Source organism: Eucyclogobius newberryi, unplaced genomic scaffold (assembly GCF_026437365.1).
Source record: "Eucyclogobius newberryi isolate DKJ021-1_F unplaced genomic scaffold, fEucNew1.0.hap1 SCAF_4, whole genome shotgun sequence".
NCBI lineage: Eukaryota > Metazoa > Chordata > Actinopteri > Gobiiformes > Gobiidae > Eucyclogobius > Eucyclogobius newberryi.
The window spans coordinates 9,960,540-9,982,617 of NW_027316056.1; the positions used below are offsets into that span (position 1 = coordinate 9,960,540).

Consider the following 22,078-nt stretch of genomic DNA (forward strand, 5'->3'; position numbering starts at 1 on the left):
CCCCCCAAACAATTGATCTTTCTTTGGTTTGAAACTAAAATCAAATGAAAATGTGATTTTGGGATTCGTGGCAGTATTTTTCACTCATTGCAGTTAAACTGAAGGAGCAGATATGGAGCTGATGAAGCTGAAAACATGAGAGGCGGTTCATACTCATGTATGTGTGTTCAGGAGATGATGGGCATTTGAGCCAGTGCATCGTTTCCATGGAGATTCTGACCAAACACAAGTGACAGAGAAGTTATCTTTCCATTGACCTGTGTGGACGAGGCAGGACGGGCGTGGCATGGTTTGGTTGAATATTCCAGTTTGGGATCACGAGTGCCTGGAGCCTGTCCCAGTGACTTTGGGCCTTAGGCGGGGTGCACCCTGGACCGGGGCCAACGCAGGAAGTATTTTGCCCCCAGAGTGCACTGAGCGGGGCCCCAGGGCTTGTCTGTTATGCAAACATTGTTGCTAAAGTGTTTTTTCCTCTGCCTTTGCTTTTTTAAATCAAACATTAAAACATGACCAGCATGTAACTGTCAAATAATATATAAAAAATATATTCCTCCCCATTTCACGATTTATTTCCCAATTTTTCCCTATTTCACTTCTAAGTTCCCTTTTCTTGCTTGCACCTGCCCCGTCTCAAAATGGTGAAAAACAGAACTTTAACCATTTGCTGGGGTGCAAATGTATTCCTCCCCTCCAGAACACACTCCCAAGTATCATATTTAAGGTGGGATGGGTTTATAAGCCCCATCACAACTTTCAGAGGCGCGAGTGAGTTTGCTGTGAAGCCAACATCACTAGCATACGAACACTGCATGTGAACACTGACTTCAAGAGCTTTTACAAGATCTGTCTCAAAACCAATTCAACTAAAACTCAACTACATGGACCAAAGTCAGGTACAGCCACTTTAATGACTTTAGCCTGTATCTTGTGTGTATTTTCCAGATGTATAATCCTGCCACACTGACCCCGCCTGCACCAAACGGCTCCAACGGAAAGATTCAACTTAAAATGTGGTGGATTTGGTGATAAAAGAGAGAAAGGGTTTAGATCCCATGTGTTTTTTTTCATACTTTTACACAACGGACGACCTGAGACTAGTGAGGGTTCGGGGCGGACATTTTGAACTTGAACTGACGAACGTTAAGAATCAGGGGATAGTGCAACAAAGAGAAGTAAAGCGAAAGACCCCTTCAGTCAAAGAAGTGGGTCATTATGCACTGCAAAAAAGAATATCAAGTGAAATGAATTGACTTCTTGAGTTGTTTTGACAAGTTTAGATTAAATTAACTCATTACTAGGTCTAGATTATTGTAACTGTTTTACATTTGTGCCTCTGTTTTTAACATATTAAGAGGAAGTATGGAAATTCAGCTGTAAATAAGAAAAAACACAATTGTATATTTCAACAGTAATTGAGATCTGCAATGTTTTCTGTTTCATTATTTGTGCTGGGTCTAAAGTATCAAAAATCAGATTCTAATCAAAACTAAAATGAAATAAAAGTTCAATGCTCATTTGAAAAGGTTTAGAACAATCTTCGAGCTTCATCAGAACTCGTATAAAGCACATAATAACAAAGAAAGTACATATTTTTGTGCTGGGAAGAGTTTTTTTTTTAATTCATTGTGGCATCGAAATCAGTATTGAGCTTAAAGTTGAACTGCTCTACTGCTCTAACTATTTTGTGCGCGAAACATCAGCAATTTAATCACTACAAATTAAAACTGAGGATGTCAAGATTATTCGGTTAATCAATAATCGTGATTATTCAGGTCACAACATAACTGTAAGAACTAAAAATAATAATAGTGAGGCAATTAAGTACTTTTACTAGTCTATAAACCAAAAAATGCACAGAAATGTTAACTACTTTTAGTTTTAACTTCCTGAATAAAAAATAAAGTTGGACACAAACTAGAGGAATTGTAACTGTGAGACTGGTGGTAATAATCGTTTATAACTTATAATAACTTTGACCTTCCTAATAGAAACTAGTTAAACGTTTCAAAAATCTAGACGTACACATAAATGTATCAAATTTGTCTAAATGTCTCAAATCAAGATTGTAAATTCAAATCACTTGTTATGATCATTATTTCTTGCAGTGCCGGGGTAAAATATTAGAGATTCTGAGAGAGAGAGAGAGAGAGAGAGAGTAGTGCTGTTTTCAGGAGTAGGGCTGTGGTACTCCATATCCCGGTCTGTACATGGGTCTTCCTGTGGGCGACTGCGTGCTGTTGTAAGCCGGACCGCCCGGATAACTGTACCCGCCGTAGGAGTAGGAGGCCGGGTACGGCGCGGGGCCACTGGGCGTGTACTGGCCGAACGCGGAGCCTGGGTGCGGCCCGGTGAACGCGGACGGCTGGGCGGGGTACGGACAAACGCCTCCGGACTGCTGCGGAGGCGGCGGGAGCGGGCCGAACGCCGGTCTGGGCGGGACGCCGGAGTAGCCTGGCGCCGGGGTGAAGGACGAGCCGGCACTGGGGTACGGCGGGAACTGGGGCGGAGGGTTGGATGGGCCGGAAGCGGCGGCGGCGACGCCTGGAGGTACGGGCGCCGGGTTCGGGGCGGAGGCGGGGTAAGGCGAGTACGAGAGGCCGGCGGGGGGTAAAGCAGGAGGAGCGCCGGCCGGTTTGGGGTGGGGCAGGTTATTGTGGGTGGTGCTGGGGGCGGAGGAGCAGGAGGCCGGGTCCGGTTGGTCGGCTGTTGTGGAGGCGGAGTTTCTCTGGCGAAGGACTTCTTGGAGTTTTTCTATCCGCACACGACGTTTGTGAGCGAGAGAGCGCAACGACAGGAACTGGTCCAAGAAGGAGTCCAGTGTCAACGAGCCGTCAAGGAATTCATCCGCCAAAGACTGAAAAAATAAATTATGGGATATTAATGATTAAACAAGTCAATGTAATCCCTCATTAGTCCAGGCGTGTTTGAAGGTTTCAAAGGTTTTATCTGGAATTTTTAATCGGCAGTAAATCCAGAACAACAGAATCTTTTTTCTACAATGTCCAAAATATTGGGTAATTACTGCACATTCACAACTTCCCAGGACCATAAACGTACCATAAGATACAGCACAGCATCGTTCTGCCTGTAAATGTCTCTTTCAAAGGAACTTAACCCTGGTTTCAAAGTTATTCGTTCACAAGCTCTGGATCCGGAGATCTTAATCCCATTTGTGCCTTGTCCCTTCCATTTCTAAAATGACTTATTAGTATAGAAATGTGAATTGACTCCACTTGCCCCTTTAAAGTATAACACGTCGAACACGTCGAGGTGCCACGCTGTCAGAGCCGACTACAAAGAGCTGCAGTTCAGACTGATATGTAGCACTCTCGATTGTAGCGTTGTATTCGAGTAACGAAATTCTGGGTCGATTAAAGACATGCCCGACTTAAACTGGGCGTGCCAAAGCCATCAAAACTCTGAAGCGTATCTATGTGTCTAACACAACTGCACAGACATTCATGCAAAAACTATTTACAGAAACGTTTTAATAAACTGTGTCTATCTGTGAGATATACAATTTCATTGTTCTTCATTAGTTTGACTAATCCTGACATTTTCTTTGAAATTTGCTGTACAAAGTGTTGCTGTCATTTTTGTGAAGACTCAGATCAGATTTCCTAAGCTGCAGTGTCTCGTTTCCCCTGAAGAATCAAGTTAAATGTTAAATCTGTAACATCAGAATAATGCGACTCACCTCAGACTCCTCCTCTGTTTTAGAGCTCTCCACCTGAAGTCTGTTAGACATGGCCTCAGGAGACACCTTCCCCTGCATCCCATCTGAGAGAGAGAAGAGAGGAGGAGGAGAGAGAGAACAAGAGAGAGAGAGAGAAGAGAGGAGAGAACATGAGAGAGAAGAGAAAAGAGAGAACAAGAGGGAGGGAGAGAGAGAAGAGAGATAACATGAGATAGAGGGGGAGAGAGAAAAAGAGAGAAAGGAGATGAGAGTGAACAAGAGACGGGGGGAGAGAGTGAAAGTGACATAAGTGAAGAGAGGAGAGGTAAAGCGAGAGAGAAAGAGATAGAAGAGGACAAAGATGAGAGCGAGAATGAGGAAAAGAAGAGATGTGAAGATGAGGAAAGGAGGGAAATGTTCAGCAAGTAAGAGGAAAGTATAGGGAGAGGGGAACGCAAAAACAGAGGGAGGTAGAGAGGAAGAGATAGAGAAAGTGTGTGTGAGAGAGAGAGAGAACAATGGAGAGAGCAGAGAGTCAGTCTGGAACATAAAGCTCGACACAGGACAGACTGGTTCTATTTAATGTTATACAGATGGAGTGAAGATTAGCGTTTGACTCCAAACACTGAGTGACGGATGCTGCTGACATCAACCAACGCCTTCCAAATATGTGTAAAGACAAGAGGCTGTGATCACATGACATCACAACATTCTAGACTTTAACTTGAGCTGAGACAGGTCAAAGTTGTATGGTTGAATAACGGTTTCTCTGTCAGATTACACATTTGTTGATTTGTTAACCTGATTTATGATTAATGGCTCTGTAATTACTGGGTCTGTCCACATGAAACAAAAACTGGCATGAAGTACAATGTCTTCTCTGTCAAAACAAAAGTGAAATGTTCTGCTCACAATAGCCACAGAAAGTGGTGTCATTATTCAAATCCAAAAGCGTGATTGTCATTGTTGAAAGGACTTGAAGACATTAGATTAATATGACACGTTTGTGGAGGCAATGCTCAATTAAATAATGATATGGTTCAATGTTTATGGATTTCAATTTTGAATATTTCTTTCAAAAACTGTAAATCTTCCATAGAGTAACAAAGGCCTGTATATGAAGGACTTACCGGCTGCTTGTGCAGATGCTGAAATACAGATGAATGCTGATGCTAGAGATAAGGTTATTTATACCCATGGGAGACAGAGGCGGCTGATTCATGTCTCACTCTTAATACTAACAACAAAAACTAACAATAATAAAACTTAAAATCATGTTCAAGAAGTCAAATATTTAAGTTTGTATTTGGACTGAACGTTGACCTTTGATAAACATTAAATATTTTTAAAAATCTTTCCAAATTTAACATTGTAAACTTGGTAAATACTCTTCAAATATTTCTTCATGCCATGATTTTTTCTCGTATACATTAGACAAAAACTGGTTCATCCTAAGGACAAGATGCAGACACAAAAACAGAGCAATGTAGTTTATTCTGTCCAATGCAGTGAAGAAAGTTGTTAAGAGCGTTACAGGCGAGACTAAACAGCCACTGCACAAGAGGCTTTATCAACACAGAAGACATGCTAATTCAGGACCACAGAGCGTCCTGCATCTGCATCTTAAAGCCACTAACCACTATCGAAGACAGTGAGGTGAAGAGATGGTTTTAAAGAGGAGTTAAAGAGGGAATTTTTGTTTAAAAAAGTGAATCCCTCTTTAAACTGGAATGGAGGTTTAAATTTCAACTTGCCAGTCGTATACAATAGTGTTTTGAAGCCATGAGCCAGACATTAGCCCTGGCCATTAAGATGCTGATCAGGTACTCAGTGATGAGGAAACTGCCATCTTACAATAGGATTTTGATAGCCCATTACAGGGCAGGTGGAAATTAGCACTTTAGCTACAACCTGCTAACAAAGTATCTCTCCTGATAAGGATAATGTATAGTGCTCCGTCCCGGTCTCAAATAAATAAACTAACTGACTAACAAAGAAGATTAGTTTCAAGAGAAGCTGTAAACAGCCATTATCAGGAGGTTCCACCCAGTGGGCAGGGCCTAATCAGAGTAGAATAAATATCTGAGTTCTCAGACTAGATCGGCAGATTGAGAATGACTCTTGGATGAGAGTCGAAAAATCGAGTCCAGATGACTACAACTGAATCTTTTTCTACAATGGACGAAAGCGGGATAATACCACCCAGCATCGACACCTCGACCATCACCCCCTCTACCCTGGTACGCAATCTCGGTGTCATCATGGACCCCACCCTCTCCTTCACTCCCCATGTCAGCCACATTGTCAAGACCTCATACTTCCACCTCCGCCGCATCGCCAAAATCCGACACTGCCTCACCCTCCCCGCTGCTGAATCCCTCATCCATGCCTTCATCTCCTCCCGCCTCGACTACTGCAACTCCCTCCTCACTGGCATCTCCTCCCATTCCCTCCACAGACTCCAAATGGTCCAAAACTCCGCTGCCCGCCTCCTCACCCACACCCGGTCCCGTGATCACATCACTCCCGTTCTCCGCTCTCTCCACTGGCTCCCCATCAAGCAGCGCATAAACTTTAAAATACTCCTCCTCACCTTCAAAGCTCTTCACCACCTTGCCCCCCCCTACCTGTCTGACCTCCTCATCCCCCACCGCCCCACCCGAGCTCTCCGATCCTCCTCCTCTCTCACCCTGACTGCACCAACATCCCGACTCAAAACTTTTGGCGACAGAGCATTCTCCCGAACAGCACCCCGACTCTGGAACTCCCTCCCCCAACCTGTCCGCCACTCTCCCTCACTCACAACATTCAAATCCCGCCTAAAAACATACCTCTTCACCCAAGCCTATGACCTCCCCTACCCCTAGCCTCCTCTACCCCATTGCCTACTCTTCTACCCCCTGTTACATCCCCATCTTTTTCTCTCTACTTCTTCTGTCTTGTTCATTTTATCTGTATATTAATGTGTATTGTACGTGTTGTCCCCCCTGTCTGTAAATACCCCCCCTTTTTTATTATGTTCAGCGTCTTTGGGTCACTGAAAAGCGCTATATAAATAAAAGTTATTATTATTATTATTATTATTACCTGTAAACATTGCATAACCCGCTAGTCGACAAGACAATCTGCTTTCTCTTTCACAGCCGCAAAAAGCTGGAACGTACTTCCAGTTGAGCTAAAAATGTGCTTGAACTTCCTCACTTTCTGAGACAGGCTGCTGAGCAGAGGCGTGTCAACACTGAGCGCTTCTAATGTGATGTAAACTCTGACCATCCAGTTGAGCTGATGAACTGTGTTTTCTCTAATGAAATTGTGTTGTTGTTAAGATTGTTCATTCATTTAGTGACTCTGAATATTTAAGGACATACTGATCATAATGAGGGGATTAATGTAATTTGTACACTGTCCTTGTTTTAAGTAAGTAAATAAAATAAAAAAACTGAATACAACCTATAGAAAAAGTACTTATGAAGATGAAATATTTTTAAACTATTTAGATTTCCTATTTACATTTAATAAAACAAAAAAGTTGTTTATAGATACACATTTAAAAACACACCGAGGAGCATATTTTATTCATTATACAAACATAACAGCTATAGATATAGTGAGTTTTTATCAATAGTAATAATAAATATAGCCGCAAGCGGCAATGATCGGCCCTCGCTACGCCGCCGCCACGCCGCAAGAGGAGGGGGCGCTAACGCGCCCCTATTGTCCTTTTATTACGCCTACTGCTGAATCTGTGACGCTGTCACATCTTCTCCCCTTTGTTTTACCATCAAAAAGCAATTTTATTTTGAATTCTTGGCAAAATGTGCGGCTTTGTGTTGGGGAGCTTCGATGGACACGTACACTCATTTCCAGCAATAGCTGCTTCCGAAGAGTGCACACGCTTTTTGCCCGCTCCGCTTGCTATCGCTGCTTTCCTTATTTATTTTGCTATTTTGCTTTTTAATCAGTTTTTGTCTTCCAAACATTTTTGCTTTAGACTTTTTCAAGTAAACCAAGGATTTTAAGAACATTTTTCCAGTTTTAACAACATATCTGACGCCAGCGACATGTCCGGGAGAAGAAGGGAGAAAGACTGAACGCTGTTGGAAATATCAACAAGAAATTAATGAGCTGAAAACACGGATATTTGTTTTGGAATCTGAAAAAGTTCTTCACGATACCATTCCTGTGTCAACCGACGGTAAGAAGAGCACACTTTTTACAAGAAAAACTGCTACTTTCAACCTAAACCGCAGTGACTCTGTGTCGTTTCCAAAACTGTCTAAAAACCAGAAAGACCAGGCTGTTTCTTGGAACAAACTTGGAGCAAAGCCTAAACGATACAAAGATAACGTGAAGTCACCTAAAATACAGCTCACCAACAGATTTTTACCACTTTCAGAGATGGAATTAAATGAAAAAAGGAAAGATGACGTGGCCAAAATACAGCGAGGAGGAACTGTGCCAGAAGCCAAGGTCAAGATTGTTTTAGTTGGGGACGGCGCGATAAGTCACGTGACGCATGAAAAGATAAACACACATTCTTTTCCAAGCGCCACTGTTTCTGAGATAACGTCACTCCTTCCAAATATTATGGCTAAGCATGGAGGAGCTAAACAGCTGATTGTGCACGTGGGTGCAGTGGACATGCGGCGGGAACAGACTGAAGTTTTGAAAAAAGACTTCTTGAAGTTATTCGACGTGCTTGATAAAATGGAAATCAAAACTTTCATAAGTGGACCTCTTCCAAACATCGACAGGAGGATAAACAAGTTTAGCCGGCTTCTTCAGCTGAACACATGGCTGTCCAAAGAGTGTTCCCCGAGAGGACTACACTACATTGAGAACTTCTATCTATTCTGGAAACGAGAGGACCTGTTTAAGAGAAATGGCCCCCACCTATGCAGAGGTGGAGTGAGGGTGCTGACAGAGAACCTGCTCCACGCTCTGAGGCATTGGACTGGGCCTGGACAGGGTCCTGAGCAGATAGTTAGAGAAGAGAGGAATGAGAGAAGAATTCCTGCTCCCTCAGCCAGAGACCGAGCCAATGTTTCAACATCAAAAGCACCACAACCTCAGCCTCCACCAAAAGATTCATCAGCAGCTGCTCCACCACCACCAGCAAAGGATTCAGCTCCAGCTGCTCCACATTCACCTCCACCGCCTCCAGCAAAGGAACAATCTTCAAAGGCCTTGGACCCATCTGTGACAAGCCCAACAACATCCCTGTCATCGCCCCTGCCTTCACACCCGCCCTGGGTTCCCCCTGCAACATCTACTCCCACTAAAGATTCATCATTCTCCTTCTCATCTCCACTCTCACCCATGGGCCTTCCCAGCCATTTTGAAAGTCTGATCAAATCAGGCATTAAGATGGCTCCACTCACGCCCAATATAGCAAGGGCTATGCCGACTACACCAACAAAAGCCCCACCACCCATCCCCCCTCGCCTCTCACCTGGTCCCAAACTCTCCTTGGCTACAAAAGCCCCACCACCCATCCAACCTCACCTTTCACCTGATATCTCCCATAGCTAGGATGCACTGGGTCTCAGCGTTGCCGGGACTTATTGTCACATTAAAAATCAAACCAACCCGGGGCCCTATGTAAAAAGAGCCCCCCCTAGTGCTATTTCTGTAGTCACATCATCACACAGATGGAAAAACAAAATGCGAGTCAGGCCCAATCTGAGAAATGTGATTCATATTCCCTGTGAAAAGATAAAGCCCAGTCCCACTGAAACTAGTCTGAAACTTGCTGTGCTAAATGTCAGATCCTTATGTAACAAATCTCTCTTAATTAATAATTGTATTTCTTCTTATAATCTTGATTTTATGTTTTTAACTGAAACATGGCTTGACAAAAACACAGGAAATGTAGTTCTGATAGAATCTGCTCCACCCAACTTTAAATTTGAATCTGAAACACGAGAAAACAAAAAAGGGGGTGGAGTCTGTGCTGTCTTTAGAGATTAAATAATTACCCGCAGGTTGTCTTTTGGGGTGTTTTCATCATTTGAGTATGTATCCTTTAAAATGGAGCTAAAACGGTCTCCATCCATTCTCTTCATTGTTTTATACAAGCCTCCCCAGCACTGCCAAAGTTTTATTGATGATTTTACTGAGATGCTTTCAGTCATATGCACAGACTTTGATGGTTTGGTCATTACAGGTGATTTCAACGTGCATGTTGATAATATTTGTGACAGAAACGCTAAAGAGCTTGATGCTGTCCTTGAAACCTTCAGTCTTACTCAGCATGTGAGAGGCCCCACCCACAGCAAAGGACACACTCTAGATCTCATAATTACAAAGGGGGTAAATATTTCAAATGTTAATGTGATCGATGTTGCTCTGTCTGATCATTTTTGTGTCTTCTTTGACCTGTCTGTTTCTCCCCAACCTCCGGTTGGTCCTGCAGTTGTTCAGAGGAGACACATAAGTGATGGCACAGGTGCACTGTTTATGGAAATGATAAACTTTGAAAATGTCTCATGTTCTAATGTAAATGATTTGTTGAACTCTGTTACATCTAGTGTTTTGAATGTTCTGGACACCATCGCCCCTATAAAGGCTAAAATGGTTAAAAATAAGCAGAAGGCGCCGTGGAGAAATGATGATTCGGTCAGGGCACAGAAAAGGGAGTGCCGCAGGGCCGAACGGAAATGGCGGAAGTCAAAGCTCCAGGTTCAAAAAGAGATTTACAAAGAAAAGCTGAACATGTACAACCTAATCTTATGTAGAACTAGGGAAAGATATTTTTCTGAAATAATTGGAAGCTGCAGTAACAACTCGCGTGTCCTGTTTGCCACAGTAAACAGATTAACAAACCCTCTAGCTCAGCTGCCGTTAGAACTCTTTTCCACATCCAAGTGTAATGAGTTTGCATTATTCTTTAATGACAAAGTTCAGGGCATTAAAAATGCTATAAATCCCACAATGCAAAAAATTACCCTAAAACCACCAAGACACTTAGAGCTAACTCACTTTGCACCAGTAACTGACAAAACTGTCCATGAGATCATCACCAGTCTGAGTTCATCTACATGCTGCCTTGATGTGTTACCCACCAGATTTCTAAAGTCTGTGCTGAACAGTTTGTTAGCACCATTCACTCACATAGTTAACATGTCGCTTCAATCTGGAACATTCCCAATGTCTTTGAAAACTGCGGTCATAAAGCCTCTCCTAAAGAAGAGCAGTCTTGATACCGCAGTACTGAGTCATTACGGCCCATCTCTAATCTACCATTTTTGGGCAAAGTCCTTGAAAAGGTTGTTTACCAACAGCTCACAGATTTCCTCTTAATAAACAACTCATTTGATGTTTTTCAGTCAGGTTTTAGACCTCATCACAGCACTGAGACTGCTCTTGTCAAGGTGACAAATGACATCCGCCTGAACACTGACACGGGCAAAGCCTCAGTCTTAATTCTGTTAGATCTGAGTGCTGCTTTTGACACTGTCGATCATGGGATCCTCTTACAGAGACTAGAGGACTGGGTGGGCATCACTGGCACTGCCCTAAACTGGTTAAGGTCCTATCTGGAAGACAGGAAGTACTTTGTTGAAATTGGTAGCTGTGTCTCAGACCACATGACCCTGACCTGTGGAGTGCCCCAAGGGTCAGTCCTGGGTCCCCTTCTGTTCAACCTCTACATGCTGCCGTTAGGTCAGTTGATACGCAGTGAAAATGTGTCCTATCACAATTATGCAGACGACACTCAGATCTATGTTTCACTATCGGCAGGTGACTATGGACCAGTAGATTCACTCTGTCACTGCATCCAACAGATCAGTTTGTGGATGCAAAACAACTTTCTCCAGCTGAACTCAGACAAGACTGAAATAATCGTTTTTGGCCCACAGAAACAAAGAGAAAGTGTTAGCGGACACCTCCAGAGTCTCGCTCTAAAACCTACAAACCAAATTAGAAATCTGGGGGTAATAATGGACTCAGACTTGAACTTTAATAGCCACGTCAAATCAATAACATCAGCAGCTTTTTACCATCTAAAAAACATTGCCAAAATCAAAAATATAGTGTCAAAACCAGATTTAGAGAGACTTATCCATGCGTTTGTCTCCAGTAGATTAGACTACTGTAACGGCCTGCTCACTGGTCTCTCCAAACGAGCTGTAAAACAGCTGCAGTACATCCAGAACGCTGCTGCTCGGGTCCTGACTAGAACCAGGAAGTATGATCACATTAGTCCTGTTCTCAGGTCTCTGCACTGGCTCCCTGTGGCTCAGAGAATAGACTTTAAAGCAGCTCTGCTTGTGTACAAGTCTCTCCATGGCCTAGCACCAAAGTACATCTTGGATATGTTAGTGCCATATGAACCATCTCGGACTCTGAGGACCTCAGGGACCGGCCTCCTGCTGGTGCCCAGAGTCAGGACAAAACATGGGGAATCTGCGTTTCAGTTTTATGCAGCTAAAATCTGGAACAGTCTTCCTGAAGATGTGAGACAGGCTTCTACTCTGACAATGTTCAAATCTAAGCTAAAAACAGTTTTGTTTAGCTGCGCATATGACTGAAAGGATTTTTTCTTTGCACTCTTCTCTTTTGTTTGTGATTTTATTAGTTTAGAAAATCAGTTGGATTGATAATTTTTAATTTAGTTAATTTTATTGTATTTCTGTTTCTGTCATTTCTTTGTGATTTGAATGCATTTTTCCTGCTGTGAAGCACTTTGAATTGCCTTGTGTATGAAATGTGCTCTACAAATAAACTTGCCTTGCCTTCCCTTGCCTTTGCCGCACAGACACCGTGACTCTTTGAATAAAAATGTGGATAACTTTTGATGGTCCACCCCTGAAGATGAGTCTCACCAAATTTCAGGTTAATAGGGCTGACGCCCTAAGAGGAGTTTGTGAAAGTCTAAAGTGTAAACATGTTCTAGCGATTTCCCCATTGGAATAACATGGAAGGTTTCGGTCATCGTTACGGCAACGCCATAACAATTATGACATGGGTCTCATTGACTTTTTTGATGGGGATTCTAAAATTGAGTTGTGTGTCAAATTTCATATAATTTCGCAAAACTAAACATTTAACCTACATATAAAATCTGTAGGGGGCGCTGTGGCGCCAAATTAATTTATTTCACTTCAAGTAGGTTTAGGGCAAAGAGTTTAACCACTGATTCTAATTTGACGCAATTCGGACTTTATCTGCCCTGGGAGGAGTTCGTAAAAGTACGACGTTTGGAAAAACTCCGAAGTCATGTTTAGCCAACCTCTGCGCCAAATTTCATGATTCTACGATCAGATTTTCTTTGGGTCATTTCCCATCTCTCAATGCATTTTTGGTACATTTGGGGGCGCTGACGCGCCAATTTTTTATTTTAGAAAAGGGAAATAGCCAGAATGTAGAGAGGCACGATTTTTAGAGGTGTGCAAATGTTTGTGACTTTTCGTCAATGTTCACTGGGTGAAAAATAGGGGGGTTGGTGAAGAAGAAAGAAAAAAAAAGAGAAAAAAAGAGAAAAAAAGAGGAAAAAAAGAGAAAAAAGAGAAAAAAAGAGAAAAAAAAGAGAAAAAAAGAGAAAAAAAAGAGAAAAAAAAGAGAAAAAAAGAGAAAAAAAGAGAAAAAAAGAGAAAAAAGAGAAAAAAGAGAAAAAAGAGAAAGAAGAGAAAGAAGAGAAAGAAGAGAAAGAAGAGAAAGAAGAGAAAGAAGAGAAAGAAGAGAAAGAGAGAAGAAGAAGAAGAAGAAGAAGAAGAAGAAGAAGAAGAAGAAGAAGAAGAAGAAGAAGAAGAAGAAGAAGAAGAAGAAGAAGAAGAAGAAGAAGAAGAAGAAGAAGAAGAAGAAGAAGAAGAAGAAGAAGAAGAAGAAGAAGAAGAAGAAGAAGAAGAAGAAGAAGAAGAAGAAGAAGAAGAAGAAGAAGAAGAAGAAGAAGAAGAAGAAGAAGAAGAAGAAGAAGAAGAAGAAGAAGAAGAAGAAGAAGAAGAAGAAGAAGAAGAAGAAGAAGAAGAAGAAGAAGAAGAAGAAGAAGAAGAAGAAGAAGAAGAAGAAGAAGAAGAAGAAGAAGAAGAAGAAGAAGAAGAAGAAGAAGAAGAAGAAGAAGAAGAAGAAGAAGAAGAAGAAGAAGAAGAAGAAGAAGAAGAAGAAGAAGAAGAAGAAGAAGAAGAAGAAGAAGAAGAAGAAGAAGAAGAAGAAGAAGAAGAAGAAGAAGAAGAAGAAGAAGAAGAAGAAGAAGAAGAAGAAGAAGAAGAAGAAGAAGAAGAAGAAGAAGAAGCTCGCGCTTTCCTACCTCATGGTGTGGGTCCCTGGTCACTGACGGGTACTTTCGTTAATTTTGAGTGGGCTCCGCCCACTTTGTGTTTTTGGCCCTCTATACAGTAATAATGTTCAATTTTTGCATTACATGTTTATATGCACGGAACATGCAAGAGATGGGGAACGTATTCGTGAGCTACTTAGCGCAAATGAGTGCTTTATATGGTATCAATGTAAAGTGCTCGTTTAATGCGCACTTTTGCACGGGCTTCGCCCGTTTACAACGGTAATGTTCCATTTTCCTACTACTAATTAGTATGCACGGGGCGAGCATGAGTGAAGGAGTGCGTTAGTGAGTGTTTGGAAGTGGGCGAGCGCTTCGCGCTCGATTTCGTGCGCACTTTCGCAGCCGTGCTTCGCACGGCCTTACGAGACTAATAGGCCTCTCGCCAGCTTGTGGCGCTCGGGCCTAATAATATGGTTGATGTGGACTTTCGGTTTGGATCATTCCCGAACAAAAGCCTCACCTCTTACATATAGTTACACATCATTAAACTGTAGAAGAGAACACGACCCATTTCAGCAGTGAAGAAGAGGACAAAGACTGAAGATGGTTCCAGTTTGTGACATTTTGAGCCAAATGTTTGACAGTGAGCAGTGAGTCTGTGAGTCAGAGACGTTCTGCTGTGCCCACTTACCCACACAGAGAAACATACTTCATACTCTACTTCATACTCTGCTAAAGCTAAAGAGTCTTTTCTATGGTTTTTCACAACAGGTCCCTTTTGGGGTTGTCCAAACTCAAAACCTAGACAGGGGCGGAGCTAGAATTTAGTTTACCAGGGTGGCTACAAGGGTCATAGGTTAACATTTGAAACATTGTATTTGGTGAATTTTTAGCTGTCGTGCTCAAGTGGTAAAATGCAAACAATATAAAGCGCTTAAAGATATAAGATAAGCAAATGTCAATATAAGCCTAAAGGGGTATTTTAGAAAATAATCTTTATAGGAGTTTACACTAAGTTCATAAACTGGCCAAATAGGACATTGATCTAAAAGACAATATAGTTGTACTTGGATTGTCTCTCCTAGAAAGCATTTAAACATGTAAAAAAAATGTTGCTCTACGTTTTTGGATGTAACAATAACCTAAACATTGTGATATTGTATATTGAATAGTAGATTTCTTTACTTAAATGCATTGTTTTGTTGCAGCTAAATAAATGGATATAAATACCGTACTTTTCAGGCTGTACAGCGCTATAAATAAAAACCGTCAGCACAAAATTCCCGAAAAAAATAGAACTTGTCCATATACAGGCTGCACCTGACAATAAACCTCAGGTGCATATGTTGTAACATGAGATATTTACACAAAAATAAACGCAGTAGTGATGTGTCTTTTGCACCTGTGGTCTGCTGTGTCACAGGACTAATTAGACTAATTTCTCAGTGAATATGAGTTGGATTATAATAAAACACACAGCATTTTGAAGTGTAATAAACAAAGAACACATCTGAGGTGTCCCTACTGTTCCCTCTGTCCTTGATTACTCTGTGTGAGCTGATATACCCAAGTCTGTGCCAAGAAAGTTTCATTTCAATGCGGCAGGTTCTAAACTGCAGAGAGCCGTACATCACATATCCGTGCTCAGCGTGTGTCTTTGTGCTTCGCCACATCTAGAGTCACTTCATTAGACTAATTTCTCTGTGAATATGAGTCTGATTGTAATAAAATATACAGCGTTTTGGAGCCATTCTATGTGCTGGCGCTACCGGGTTGATGGAACATTGCGTGTTTACACCGAAAGGGTCTTTATCGTGATAGTATTGTATTGTGAGATTGGCATATTGTTACATCCCTATTTGTTAGAGACACAGGCAGCTGCTCGGCGTCCTACCAGGTTCCACTGTATTCACCTGTGCAGACCTTAATCCTGCAGCCTGTCCCACAAGCCTCCAACCCAGTTTGCCTCTGTAGACAGTGAATCGCAGTCTGTGACTCATATTCTAATGTTCCTAGTCGGGTTGAAAATTAGCACTTTAAACTAAATATATATGAATGCTGAAAACATCAGAATTAGATGCTTTTCCAGAAGTGTTTTGCTACTGCAGTCTCTTGGACTCATACCTCTCTGTGTGCAGTGCTCTCTGTACTTCTGCTGCACCGTCTCCAGCTGCAGGTATCGGCTCACTAGCGCCTCCTTCTGCGACTCCAGATACGGCTTTCGGTCCAGGTTCTGTTCGGCCAAACTCCTGTTGGCCGCCAGAGCCATTTCCCGCTCCAGCTGGATGTTCTGGATCTGAACAAAAGACTTATTAGTACAAACTCTCGTCTATGAAACAAACTCATTATCTAAGGGTTCTATTTGTTGACCAATAATATTGGTCAACAAATAGAATATTATATTATATTGATGATGTAAAGGTTGTACATTTTGTAAACAAATACATTTTAAATCCCAGACTGGAGACAAAAGTGAAGTGGAACATAATGTGATCTCAATGGACGAATTTGGTTTAACCTCAGAATATCACAAAATATGACAAATCCAGGCGGTTTTGTCAAATGAAAAACACACACCTGGTTCAAAGACAGTTACTAGGTTTTTATTTAATAAACATGTAGCATTTTTGAAGGCAAAATACATATAATATTTTTATTTTTACATTCTTTGTAATTGTTTTTAATTTACTTGGTAGAAATGTCAGTTTGCTTTCAGTTACTTATTCTTAGTTGTAAACACTTAAAATCATATTGTTTACCTCTGATAAAATAAGAGGGACAAGTGGGACCAGATTCAAACTCCCAGTGAAACGGTTTTGTGGACAGGGAACAAGTCTGGCCTATTTTAGTTGACCTGATGATTTGTGCTATTGTTATGTAAGGATTAAACAACAAAGAGCTGTAAGAACTTTACACTGAGTCAAGAACACTCGACGCACAGCGGCTCCACAGTATGTCATAAAAGTATCAATATCTTAATATTGTCTGATGCAATAATCAATATAACAAACTAAATTTCCTTCCCACAGAAATGGCCAGTTTTTAAACTGAAAGTTTAAACGTTATTGTAAAATAAAAAGATATGAAAAAATGTATGTTGTAAACTTTCAAATAAGAGTGACATTTCTGCACTTTTGTGATTCATTTGACAGAAGATTTCTTTGACAATCAAACCTGAACCAACACTAATGAATTTCTATGAAACAGAAGAGCAAAATGTCTTAGAAGCAGTAGCTCCTTGAAAGACATTTTATCACGTTGAGGTCAGACTGACAGCTGAGTGTGGAAAGCCAGGCCGTGTTGGCCTCATACTCCATTACAAGCTGTGCATCTGACAGTACAGATCAGTGTTAAATAAAAACTCTACTGACAATCACCTCTCACACATAATGCACTTGACTTTAGGCAGCTGCAGTTTCTGTGAGTTAACCATTGGAACACATAGTCCTGTGATGCAAATGTCTGACACAAACTGCATTCAAACAACATTCCTTTTCTCACTCGTTTCCACAACAGTGTTAATTGTTTTAAATCACATGTTTTCCTTTTCAAACTGTGGCAGGAGGGTGTAGATGAGTTTACATCCGAGAGAACGGTACCGAAGAAGAGTAAAGATACTACAGGAACCGGGAAAACCAGGTACTTGGTCTTAGTGAACTAGCGATTATTTTTGTATTTGACTCGTGAGCGATACATTTTCTGATCAGTCAAACATTTATTCCTGTTGTATATCGACAACTTTGTCAAAGAAGTAAAACACCAACTTTACTCTCAACACTTTCCTATAGGATGAAAATATGTTTAAAAATACATTTAAAACAAATGAATGAATGACAAAAAGATGCCATATGTAAAATTAAACTACTGTATTTTTTATATTAACCAGAAGAACCCGTTCATGAGCTCGTTTGCGCCTCTTTTTTCTGTCAACTGGGATCTTTGTAAGAAATAATTCACAAGTCCTAAACTCCTCTCAACGATTCATTTGACCTTTGTATCAGAACTGGACCAACATAATAACAGTTGTACTTTATTGCTGTTACGACATTTTCCATTCTGCCGTTTTATTTACAACATGTTTACTGCTTACACAAGGCATTGATTCTTAAAGTCCAAGTACCACCACGAAATCTGATTTAAATCAAACAATAAACATCAGTGCTCCTTTGGGTAACCGGGGTTACACAAAGACGGTTACCATAAGTTTGAACTGCAAAAAAATATTATTTTAGTGATCGACTAATCAAACGATAATTTCTATTGCACATTTACGACCAAGTAAGAGCTTCTAGATAGAGAATTCTTACAAATAAAGCATATTATTCATGAAAATCTGGCACATTTTATTATTTTTATACATTTTGATTTAATGATGCTACTCGTATGTGTTTTAGAGTCTGTTAAATCCAGAGAACCATTAGGATCATCCTAATATGACTATGTTTGTTTTAATAGTCGATGAGTCAATTACTTTAAGGTTTAAACATCATCAGTCGTTACAAAACGTCTGGCTGAAACCAAAAACCAGAGCAGCAGCAAATACCCCTGCGCCTCAGTTTGAGACGCACTGCCTGTAAACCAAACCCACGGCGTGACTCGGCTCTTTCACTGACAACATCAGCATCACTGCTTTTACTGCATGGAATCTAATCTTTTAGGTCCGTGTGTGTCCATGGTGGATGTTTGCTTCTACCTCATCAGACTCCAGTGCCATGGCCTCCACTCGCTCCGTGTTGTCCAGCAGCTCCTGGAGCTCGGCTGGGCTCAGCTCCTGGAGCTTTTCCATTTGATTTGCCAGGATAGCTGTCAATCAAACAAACATAATCCAGAAATGACATTTAAAACATTGTTTGGGAATAACAATGAACAGATAAACGTCCCATTATTAAACCTGCTCTTGTGTCGACTTTCCATGGCATTGTATTAGAATGAACGACACATAACACATGAAAAGACAAGTATTCATGTTTCATCGACTGGTTTGTTTGTGACGTTTGAGACTTTTACCTTTCAAAACATATAATACTTAGTTTCATGTTGCTAATTGCAATGAGAAAAAGAACTACATTTTCATCACTCTGAAACCCATGAGTATAAATATAGACACAATTAGAATAGAACAGATATGACTCAGGATTTACAATGTAATATAATAGAATAACTGTTGCAAAACCTATAAACGTTTGTAAACAAAAAATAATTTGGGAAACTGAATACCAAAAGTGAAGTGCAACATCAGTCATTTCAAAGGAGGAACTGGGATATTCACAGATAATAAATTAAGAGAATTGTGTTTGAATGAAAATCAATTACCTACACAGTACACACAATAAAATCAGAGTATAGTAAGAAAACATGTTTTTTTTTATTTATTTGTTTACTTGATTATTGTTTGCATTTATTTAACCTTTATAAGTCCAGAATTAATTCTCATTTACAATAACGCCTTGGTCCAGAGGCAGCAGCATAATTATTATCATTATAAACTTTATTTTAAGGTTTTACAAGACAAATATTTACAGAAATGACCAAAACTACAAATTTTCGTTGCATCTAAAGATTGATGACACTTTTCACCATAAATGAGCTTTTTGTGGAGCCCAAATATAGAGCTGCAATTAATGAGTCAGTGATTATTTCTATTATTCATTGAGATTTTGCACAACACAATTGTAAGAAAATAAAGAGTGGAATACGGTGATTGGAGGCTTCTAGATAAAGAGCATTATTGATGAAGATCATTTTTGGACATTTTGATTTAATACATTTCCGTTATTTTAAAACAGTATTTTCCTATGTGTTTTAAATACCTATATACATAATATCTCAACCTTAAAGTGTTTGAAAATCTATTTTAAAAGTCTCAATGTTAAAAATAAATAATTTGACAAGTCGAACAGGAAAATTTAAACCCTTAAAATCATTCGCATTTAGATCTAATATTAGTTTAACAGTAAAAACACATTATACTCTACTTCATTTTTGCTTCCATTTCGAAAATTCGGAACATTTTGATGACGCAACACATTAAAGAGCCATAAACAGCTTTTGTTTACGTCTGAGTCATGTACAATGCACTGTACTTGCAGCTAACATCAAAAGCACACAGTGAACACGCCTCTGCGCGGGGTAAAAGTGAAACACGCGACTTTAGCCAACAAAACACACGAAACTACGTCGCTAACGATCAGTGACAGTGACTTAAAACGCAGAATAATAATACTTACACGATGCTAGCAAACCAAACTGAGCTCAATCCTTTCTGGCGGTGACATCCAACACCACCTATTTATTTTTCCCACGGAAGCGGCTGCGACCAGTCCGACGAAAAACGACACACCACCGGGGCCTTCCACCGGACACTTTTGTAAATATAAGAGCGGAATAATGCTTCGCGTGGGCCCGATGTCGCCTGACGAGTCCCGCGGAGACGCAAATCCGCTGACAAAAACACTCGGAACGGTTGCAATGTCAGGCACTTTAGCCACCGACAACTTCTGCGAGGGGAAGCCCAGCGAAGAGGCGACAGAAAGCGGGGCAAAGCAGCCACACAGCTCGGTCCTAAGCGGCCGTGGTGGGTGTCGGTGTCTTCGTAAAAGCCTTGGTTTGAAAAACGAGCGGTCTAACGTGGCGACTCGTGTGGAAAAGGTGAAAATATATGAGGCAATAAAGAAAGTTTCATTCCACAGTGACAGAAACCGCCGCCATTTTGGGAGGGGTCCATTGGGGAGGTTGTACAGGGGGGTGACGGGGGGAATGACCGTTCACGACGACGAAATACAACGTTTAAAATCATAAAAAAAAAGGGCTTTAAATACATTTTAAGTTGATGTCTTACACACCCCGTATATATTTGCGTGTGGTGTGTGTTTTATAACTTGTTTTGTGCAATGGAAGATAGTGGTACGGTCCATACTCAGCTGATATAAGGGAAACCCCAAAGTGACGGTAATGTTCCATTTACCACAGGTTTACTGGGCAAAGTCAATGGCAAATGTCGTTCATGTTTCCAGGGATCCGTTTAAGAAGATTAGCAAGGATTTTCTCCCGATTATATCTTCAAATTTAAAGGTGTAACAATGTCACTTTTCTTGTATTCATGGGTTTCAGAATGATAGAAAAGTACTGCTGCTATTAGCTGTTGACAATTTAAATGATTAGTGTTTGTTAATTGAACAGACTGTTGTTATTCTTTCTGGGCTCCAATTAGGATTAATGTATACAAAAAACTATTTACATTTCAAGGTGCATAAAAAGCTACAGTCCTACATTTACAAGCAAACAATTGACAAAACTTCATTATTGCATTCTGTTGGATTAGAAGAACGCTTAGAATATCGTTGAAATAATGCAAGTTCCTAACCTATATCAATATCCTAACTTTGCGCCGCGTGCTGACATCCATGGAGCTTATTGCTTTACCTGTAACCCTCCACAGTATGGCATTAATAAGGTGAAGTTTGTGAGGAGAATAAGATGCAAGAGACAAATACATACATCACATTTGACAAGAAATATTTTCTAGCGTTTATTGCAATGGTTCTTAACTGTACTGTTGGATTGGAGAGCAAGTCTGTGAGAATAAATATGATTCTGGATGCAGCAAAAACGTTTTTGGATGTGGATGGTATCACCAAAGAAGATTTATTCAACACAATGAAGGAAGAGCGCCCTAAGAGAACTGGATAAAGGACACAAATGTGGGATTGAAGCAAAATGAGGAGGTTAACAACTTACACTGTATGTATTAGTGCAGCAATAAATCTTAATCAGTTTGTTGTGCTAATGCAACAATCATAGATGCTATCACCTTACAAGCAGAAGTTTGAGTTTAAAATACAGGATTTTTTTGTATTGTCTATAACAGTGTTTATATTGCTAAAAAAATACCTTGGAAAAATATTCTTACTGTGAGCAATTTCAACCCTCCGCAGATCTGACCTGTGACATGGCATTGTGGTGTCACCTGCTTATTGTCTCAATAACCGTGGAGACAAGCAGGTGGTGGACCCTCCACAAGAAAAGTTACACAGTGCACTTTTAATTTCTCAAATAGAAAAAAGTGAAATGGAGTGAAGGAAAATAGATTGGATTATTTAATATATAAGATTCGTCTATGGAAGCTTGGTAAGTCACTGTGGGCAGCTGGAAATCTTTAAATAGCATCAGCTTCATTCTCT

General features: G+C 40.6%; 1 protein-coding gene across 2 annotated transcripts; it reads right to left on the reverse strand.

Moving 5' to 3' along the window:
- Positions 1–2,087: 2,087 nt before the first annotated feature.
- vps37c (VPS37C subunit of ESCRT-I) lies at positions 2,088–20,274 on the reverse strand. Of its 2 annotated transcripts, XM_072463019.1 has the most exons (5): positions 20,126–20,274; positions 18,592–18,701; positions 16,023–16,194; positions 3,698–3,780; positions 2,093–2,854 (listed from the first exon to the last, which is right to left on the reverse strand). In XM_072463019.1, the coding sequence occupies exons 2-5, from the start codon at positions 18,682–18,684 to the stop codon at positions 2,168–2,170; spliced, it is 1,035 nt and encodes a 344-aa protein (XP_072319120.1). In that variant the 5' UTR covers positions 18,685–18,701; positions 20,126–20,274; the 3' UTR covers positions 2,093–2,167. The 2 variants fall into 2 exon arrangements, with proteins under 2 accessions (XP_072319121.1, XP_072319120.1); XM_072463020.1 differs by lacking the exon at positions 20,126–20,274 and having other exon boundaries at positions 2,088–2,854; positions 18,592–18,698.
- Between the last annotated feature and the right edge of the window lie 1,804 nt (positions 20,275–22,078).

Excerpts from the sequence above, each read along its gene's own strand:
- vps37c (XM_072463020.1), bottom strand. The coding sequence starts at position 18,684 with ATGGAAAAGCTCCAGGAGCTGAGCCCAGCCGAGCTCCAGGAGCTGCTG. Across the intron at positions 16,195-18,591 it reads TGGCACTGGAGTCTGATGAG|ATCCAGAACATCCAGCTGGA; the intron begins GTAGAAGCAAAC and ends TCTTTTGTTCAG. Across the intron at positions 2,855-3,697 it reads AAACAGAGGAGGAGTCTGAG|TCTTTGGCGGATGAATTCCT; the intron begins GTGAGTCGCATT and ends TTATTTTTTCAG.